At 46.0% G+C, this 7,856-nt stretch overlaps 1 protein-coding gene across 2 annotated transcripts in view; it reads left to right on the forward strand.

Moving 5' to 3' along the window:
* Nucleotides 1-4,773, forward strand: part of LOC128094859 (serum amyloid A-4 protein) — a 4,969-nt gene extending 196 nt beyond the window's left edge. Inside the window, exons 1-3 of one of the 2 annotated variants that reach the window (XM_052713446.1) lie at nucleotides 1-610; nucleotides 1,591-1,729; nucleotides 2,091-4,773. The exon at nucleotides 1-610 is cut by the window's left edge and continues 196 nt beyond it. In XM_052713446.1, the coding sequence (XP_052569406.1) occupies nucleotides 469-610; nucleotides 1,591-1,729; nucleotides 2,091-2,253 (444 nt within the window). In that variant the 5' untranslated portion in view covers nucleotides 1-468 and the 3' untranslated portion in view covers nucleotides 2,254-4,773. The remainder of the gene's footprint in view (nucleotides 611-1,590; nucleotides 1,730-2,090) is intronic. The other variant, XR_008213099.1, reaches the window with a different exon arrangement.
* Nucleotides 4,774-7,856: the final 3,083 nt, after the last annotated feature.

Here is a 7,856-nt window from a genome sequence, read left to right on the forward strand (position 1 = left end):
CTAGCTTTGTGTGGTTGTGCTGGGGATGGAAGCCATGGTTGCAGACACTCTGGGAATGTGGACTATTGCTTGACTTCCAGTTCCAGCATTTCTGTATCTTTGGGGTCTGAGCTAAGTGGAAGAGGGACTCGGGAAAGGCTAGTTGATCAGCTTTAGTCGGCTTCACTAGGTACAAATGGGCTGCAAGCCAGCAATTCCCTGGAACTCTTGGTCATGCAGTGATCTGGCAGAGTCCTAAAGCCCGTTATTCTTGTCCTTGCAGCAGAGATTTGGAGATGAAGAAGGAATGCAGGTTAGATTGTCTGTACCAGTCAAAGTGTGGGTCTGTCTTTTTTTTTTTTGTTTGATACAAGGCTCATCTATGTAGCCTTGGCTGGTCTAGAATTTGCCTAGTAGACCAGGTTGGCCTCAGAATCAGAGATCCACCTGTCTCTGCCTTGGAGTTCTGGGATTGAAGGTGTGTGCCCCATGCCCCACCTGTGGGTCTGTTTTGACTGCTCTTTTTGGTCCTGCAGCACCATGAGGCTTGCCACAATCCTTGTCTTTTGCTCTTTATTTGTGGGAGTCAGTGGTGATGGCTGGTATTCGTTCTTCAAGGAAGCCATACAAGGTAAGAATTTGGAGATAATGGGCACATTTAACAGTGCCAGAGATGCCCTCTGAGCAGAGGCCACATATCTGTAGGGTGCACATACACCTTTAAAAACTACAAATGAGTCAGGGCAGGGGTGTGGCTTTATGTGGCTTCCTCCTTCTACACTGGTCACTTGGCCCCCTCTGAGGGATCTTTAGACACAGTTGACAAGGTCCAGCCTGTATTGCTGATGCTGATCTAGAGGGATCAGGATTTCCAGAGAGTGTGCTCCACAGAGGGAATTCACAGACAGCAAATTCCCCAGTCTCAGAGTGTTAGTGGACACTCAGTGTGTCTCCAGAGGCACATGAACTTAGTAAATGTGCACATGACTACAGATAGTACTTCCTACAAAATTCCCATCCTATTCTAGACAAACAGCCAAGAGCAAGCATGCAGAACTCCTGGAAATTCATCATTGCCATGTCATGTATTTCGATACCACAGTCTACTTGTAGTCAACACTGGTCACCCCAGCACCATGTGTTCCCCTCAAACTGAAGCCAAAATACAGCCTCTTCCCTGTGTTGCTTATGAGGGATTTTGTCACCGGGGTGAGAAAAGTCGTGTTTTCCTAGTGGCCGTAGTTAAAGTGCTTTATCCTTCTCTTCTCACTGCACAAACTGTCCCCACATCTTCCCCTGGGATGTCATTGTCCCTTGTTTGTGCTCCTACTTGACAGCTCCCTCTTTTCTTTGTGCAGAGCACACACAGCTCCATACAAGTCACGGCCAGGGACACAGAAACTGTCAATCAGTCCCCCCCAATCTAATCCTTGGAGAAGTGCCCTCCTTATGGTCACCAAGGAAGCCCTCTCTGGGGACATACACTCACCTCCATGGACCATTTCAAAGGATTATGCTGTCAAGGGTGGAAATGTGAAAAGCCACGGGCTTGCATTCCTCCACTTCTGCAATGACCCCAGGTTCACCTTTGTAAGTTTCCTTCCTTTGTAGGGACTTGGGACTTGTGGAGAGCCCATCGGGACAATCTAGAAGCCAATTACCAAAATTCAGACAGATACTTCTATGCTCGGGGCAACTTTGAGGCCCAACAAAGAGGAGCTGGGGGCGTCTGGGCTGCTAAAATAATCAGGTGATGGTTCTGCTGCGTCACGCCTCTCTCACTATTCCTGCCTGTGGCCTCTCCTACTCTCTGTGCTTACAGGGTCTGAGTGGTCTGGAGAGGAAGAAAAGGAGGGAAAGGATGGAGGGTGGGGATGGATCCACACACAAAGAAAAAGTGAAACCCAAGAAGGGCTCTCAAATGCATCTTGTCACAGGGTGTGGAAAGGACAAGCAGTCTGAGGTCCTTGGCCAAGAGGTTGATATTCCCTCTTCTCTGTGCCTAAGTTTTTACTCCTCCAGTATTTTCTGGTAGGAGAGGAGGAGAAAGCTTGGAGGTGGGGTTGTCTCACTCTGGGATTCATCTCTTGTCTCCCTTCCTTGGATTTCAGCACCAGCAGGAAATATTTTCAGGGTCTCCTAAACCGGTATTATTTTGGAATGAAGGACCATGGATTGGAAAGCCTGGAATCTACCCGGAAAGCCGAGGAATGGGGTCGAAGTGGCAAAAACCCTAATCACTTCAGACCCCAGGGCCTGCCTGAGAAGTTCTGAGCCTGCTACACAGGCTGCACTGAGGAGACTAGTCTGTGAGCCGCATCCCTCTCCCCTTGACAGGATGTCACTGGTGTCCACAGGAATCACAGAGAAGCTAGAGAAGCCCAGCAAATACTTTGTGGATGGAATTTGTTGATGGAAATGGGGAACTGTCAGAAATACTTTCTGGGAAGAGTTGCTATGTATCACATAGAAGATAAGTAGAGGAGGAGCTGTGACCACCAGGAAGTAGCCTGAAACCATGCAGGCCCCTCACCCCACCCCACCAAATCTGCTCTAGCCTTCAGCCACACCAGCTTCCCCTGACAAGCAGGTGGGAGGTAGTAGAGTGTTGCCAGCCATGTCAGCCACCTCCACAAGTGAAATTTACTCTGAGATGTGCCCTGGTCAGCTGTCCATCAATTCCTCCTTGATATAGATCAGATGTGTGTCCCTATCCCCAACATCTTCTGGTCATACCAGGGCCTCGCTGTTTATGTTTTTGTTGTTCCCAGGCTTTTCTGTGTAGTGATGCCACTCTACCTTATCAGTTATGGCCTATGCATGGCTTGATTTCAGTCCTTGTCCCCTGTGACCTCTTCATATAGAGAATTACACTACCTCGACAAAGCTTCATCCTAACCTTTGAAATCCTAACCTTGACACTGCACTGGGGACCAGGGATATAGCTCAGTTGACAGAATGTTTGCTTAGCATGCATGAATCCATAGAAGGATCCCCAGAATTATGTAAACCTGGTGATGGGTTTACCTACTTACAATTCCAGCACTGGGGACATAGGGGCTGACAGACCAGATATTCAAGGCCAGCCCTACCTATATAACGAGTTCAAGGCCATCCTGGGATAGGTGAGATCCTGTGTTGTAATCAAATACACACACACACACACACACACACACACACACACACACACACACACACACACACACACACACACACACCAGTGCCTACCTCAGCACATGTTCTAACTAGTGTTGGTCCATTTTACCTAAAAGAAAATGCCTATAATGTCGCTATTTCTTAATTTTATTCTCATTGTCTTTTGCTCTAAGCAAAATTTGACTTACTGTTCTGGAATGGAAGTGAGGCACAGCAGAACTGAGCAGGAATGAATGTATTAATTTACTCACAATGCAAAGGCATTCTGCCCATGAATGTCAGTATAGTTTGTAGGAACAAAAAGACACAGATAGAGAGGGTGATACTGGGCCTAACTGAATAGCTGCTATGCCAAAGCCAGGCCCCCTAGGTGGAAGCCTAACTCCAACAGAGTAGAAACATCAGTTGCTCAAGAAAAGAGAAGGGAAGAGGACAGATGGAGCCTCTGGGATAGAGAACTGGGGACCTGGGGAGTCAGTTGCGCCTGCTTTTATTACAGATTGCTACCTTTAGGATTCAGCACACTTCACTATATTGGCCTATGTGTCTATGCGCCTACAGAGAAAATATAAAAAAATCAAAGGACAATAATGTCCGTATTGCTGTATGCCATCTTTGTACCCACAGTACCTGTTTTAACTCCTGCCACGAGTAGATGCTCTACAAACATGAGCTGAAAGAAGACAATGAAACAGTGTGTATTCCCCAGAAGTCAACACATTTGGAGGAGCGTCTAGAAGCTGTATAATGTATGACTGTTTCATTCAAGTTTTATTTGCAGAACATGGTGATGAGTCACATTGAGATGAATCTGTAATTCTACACCAAAATCAATGCTCAAATTCTAGCCAGATGAGAAAGTCTTACTGTGGCATAGAACATGTTGGATTTTCTCAGCAATGCTTTGCAGCTCTCACAGAAATGAAAATTATGAAGTATAAGTAAATTATGAAGAGCCTCAGAAGAACTTAATAAATATTTTGATACTAAGTGTGGTGACATATTCTTAAATTGAAGCACATAGGAAGTAGAGACAGGAATATGGCTGCAAGTTTGAGGCCAGCCAGGGCGATATATCTATATAGCAGATCTTGTCTCTGTCTCTCTTTCTCTGTCTCTGTGTCTCTCTTACACTCTCTCTAACACACACACACACACACACACACACACACACACACACACACACACACTGAAATACTGTTTTCTCACAGGGAGCATTAGCAGAAAACATACCATGTAGTAGTGGCACACTGTATTTCTTTAAAGGACAAAACACCATATCCTGAAAGATGTACACTTATGTACACACTGCCAAGATAAACATGGTTCCAATTAAACTGAGATAATGGTCTCTTATCATTCAGATCCTTATACTCAATGAAAATGTTGTAGCCTTATTAAGATGGTTTTTGTCTTGTTTTTGAGTATGTTCAAAAAGAAAGGGAATAATTTATTCCTATAGGTGTGACTAGTTCCATCAATGCTGTCTTGTTATTAGTAAACTTAAGGCATATCCTAATTTAGGAAATTCATAATCAGTACATGTATGTTTGAGATTTGACAAAGCATGAAATGAAGCTTGCTCTCCATTTTAGCTACCGAGAAGAAACAATAAAGTTCAGTTACGGTGATGCTTAATTGTGGTTCCACTTGACTCAGTATTGACATACCTGGGTGAGGCGATGTGAAGAGGGCTCAGCCTGTAAAGTACCTTCTGCACAAGCATATAGACCTGACTTTGGACCCACAGCACCCACACAAAAGCTGAGCATTGGGCATGCATCTATAACCCAGGTGCTGAGGAGGGACACAGAGATGCACAGATCCCCGGGTTTGGAGGCTAGCCATCCAAGCCCAAAGAGTGAGTTTCTGGTGCAGTGAGAGCTTCTGCTTTAAAAAGAGAAGAAGACACCAGATATCAACATTTGTCTTTCATTTGCATGTGTACACATGTGTACCTCTACCTGTGCTCATGCGCATGTGCGCGCACACACACACCGATACATATGTATCCCTCACATTAAAATAATGTTTAAATATGAATTTTTAAGGTACTGGGGGTACACTAGTTCCTTTGGTAAAGTCTTGCCAAGATGTGTGATGCCCTGGGTTCTATTCCCAGCACTGCATAAATTGGGTTTAGTGTCTCTTACAAGGTGCAGGCAGGAGGATCAGAAGTTCAAAGTCCTTCGTGGATACATAGGGAGTTGTAGATCAGCCTTTGATAGTTGAGACAATGCCTCAAAAACAAAAACATTTCAGGTAAATGATGGGCTGTAAACAATCATCCCAAGTGACCTAACCTGGCTCAGAAAGGCAAACATCACATGCTTTATCTCTTTTGTGGATGTTATCTCTGAATTTCTGTTTCAGTTAGAATTCCCACAGAGGGGAGGGATAGGAAGGCACAACAGGTGGGGGTAACTTTCAAGGGGGAGGGGGCAGTCAGCTTTCTCTGAGGGTGTGAACCATGGTAGGTGGAAGAACACACATCCGAGATTTGGAGGACACAAATGGGACTTGGTGACTTTAAAAAGAGAGAGAGCGTGGAGATGGGTGCACAGGGAGGTGGGAGGTGGATCTGGGAGAAGCTGGGGGGGGATATGATCAAATAAATTCTGTGAAATTCTCAAAGATTTCATAAAAATATTACTTTAAAAAGAAGAAGAGAAAAGGAAAAGAGGAGCGGGTTGGATGGATGAGCAGATGAAGATTCCTGGCACACAAGTCTCACAGCCTGAGTTCGATCCCCAGAGTCCATGCACAGGTGGAAGAGGAGAACTGACCCCACTAGATACCCTTGGATCTCCACAGCTGTGTGGTGGTGTGTGCCACACATACACTGGCCACCAATAAAAAATGCTGGGGTCTGGAGAGATGGCTCAGTGCTTAAGAATGTAGTGTGTTGCTCTTCCAGAAGACCTGAGTTTGGTTGCCAGCACCACATTGGGAGGCTCAGAACCACCTGTGATTCTAGCTCCAGAGGATCTGGCTTCCCCTCTGACCTCAGTGGGAAGCTGCATTCATGTGTTCTCCCACATCCATGTAATTAAAAATAAAATAATAACAAAGGAGAAAATGAACCTGTTTCAGGCATTAGTGAGGCACGGTTTTAAATGTGTCTCTAAGGAAGTTTCCAGAGAAGATGAGGGAAAGGTCCTCCATAAATGTGGGTGACATCATGGCATGATCTCAGATGGACACATAAAAATAAACAATGAAATAAATCTAGTTTAAGTAAGTAAATCTTAGTGTGCTTCTGTTGTTGTATATAATATTACCCTCTGGAAACTTTATAAAATGTAGAAGTGTATTTAACTCATGATGCTACAGGCTGGGAAGTCCAAGGATGGAATCTGATCCCTGGTGAGGGTCTTGTATCTCATCCCCTCTGAGAACATCACACTGAGAGACAGATCAGGTCTGGTAGTTCAGGTCCCTTCCTCTTCTCACAAAGACATTAAAGTCATCATGGGGTCCCATCTTTATGACATTTTCTGATCCCTACTTACCTTTAAACATCCAAAGCCCACTGCCGGCTAAAGTTGGGGATGAAATTTCTAACCTGTGGACTTGTAGGGGAGACATCCACATCACAGAGGCTTTTGTCTCTGTTGGGATTCTGTCAGGAAAGAACCCAGTGAGACAAGGTGGCAACAGCAGTGTTCCCCAGGGGGTGACAAGGTGCCGACAGTGTAGAGAAATGAGGCCAGGCAACCCATTCACTGAAGCAGAAATTACTGTGGGTGGGTTGTCAGTATCTCATCAAGACCCTAAAGACAGGTGGTCCCTGTACGCAATGTGGAGGACAGGGAAGAGCGAAGGGGAATGATAGACAGGCAAAGGCAGAAATCTTTGCAGACAGGCATTAATGACATGAGTTAGACCCTTTGGATGAGGGACAAACTGGGTTTTGGTGACCCCTCTTTGAAGGAGTTATGTGAACAAATCATTAAATCTTGCTCTCTTCCCTCCCCCCAGCTCCTGCCAGGGCTCCCCACTGGCCAAACTAAACTAGAAGGGACACAGAGCGGAGTCAGGGCATCTGTGCAGGCCAGCCTCCTAGAGCAGAATGCAGAGGGAAGAAGGGCAGAGAGTCTCCAGGGAAGTGAAGGGGAGGTACCTCAGGTTGGGGCAGATTTCCCAATCAGAGTGCTTGGCCTAGCTAACAGCAGCCAAGTGTTGCTGAAAGAGTGAAACAGTGACCCGAGGGGTGCCATCCAAACCCCCTCTCCCCGATCTCAAAGTCCACGTCTGAAAAAGTCCTAGATGCTACAGGCACTGGGAGAGCAAGGTATGTGCGTGTGTGTGTGTGTGTGTGTGTGTGTGTGTGTGTGCATGCGTGTGTGTAAACGCATGCCTGGCAAAGTTAGATGAGCAGACTGGAACTTAGTTCTCTTTTTACCTCCCTTTTTATTATTTCTTTGAGAATTTCCAATAAAGTACTTTATCACTTTCACCCTCCTCCTGGTTAGCCTTTTGTCAACTAGACACAAGCTAGAGGTACCAGGGAAGAGGAGCCTCAATCGAGAAATCTCTGTCTCTGTCTCCATCTCTGTCTCCCTCTCCTTCTCCCCCTCCCTCTCCCTCCCTCCCTCCCTCCCTCCCTCCCTCCCTCCCTCCCTCCCTTCAAAAGCCCACACACCACTCCCAGTGAGTGCTCTCTCTCTCTCTCTCTCTCTCTCTCTCTCTCTCTCTCTCTCTCTCTCTCTTTCTCTTTC

This window comes from Peromyscus californicus, unplaced genomic scaffold (genome assembly GCF_007827085.1).
Source record: "Peromyscus californicus insignis strain IS unplaced genomic scaffold, ASM782708v3 Scaffold_4__1_contigs__length_199733344, whole genome shotgun sequence".
In the NCBI taxonomy this organism is placed as follows: Eukaryota; Metazoa; Chordata; class Mammalia; order Rodentia; family Cricetidae; genus Peromyscus; species Peromyscus californicus.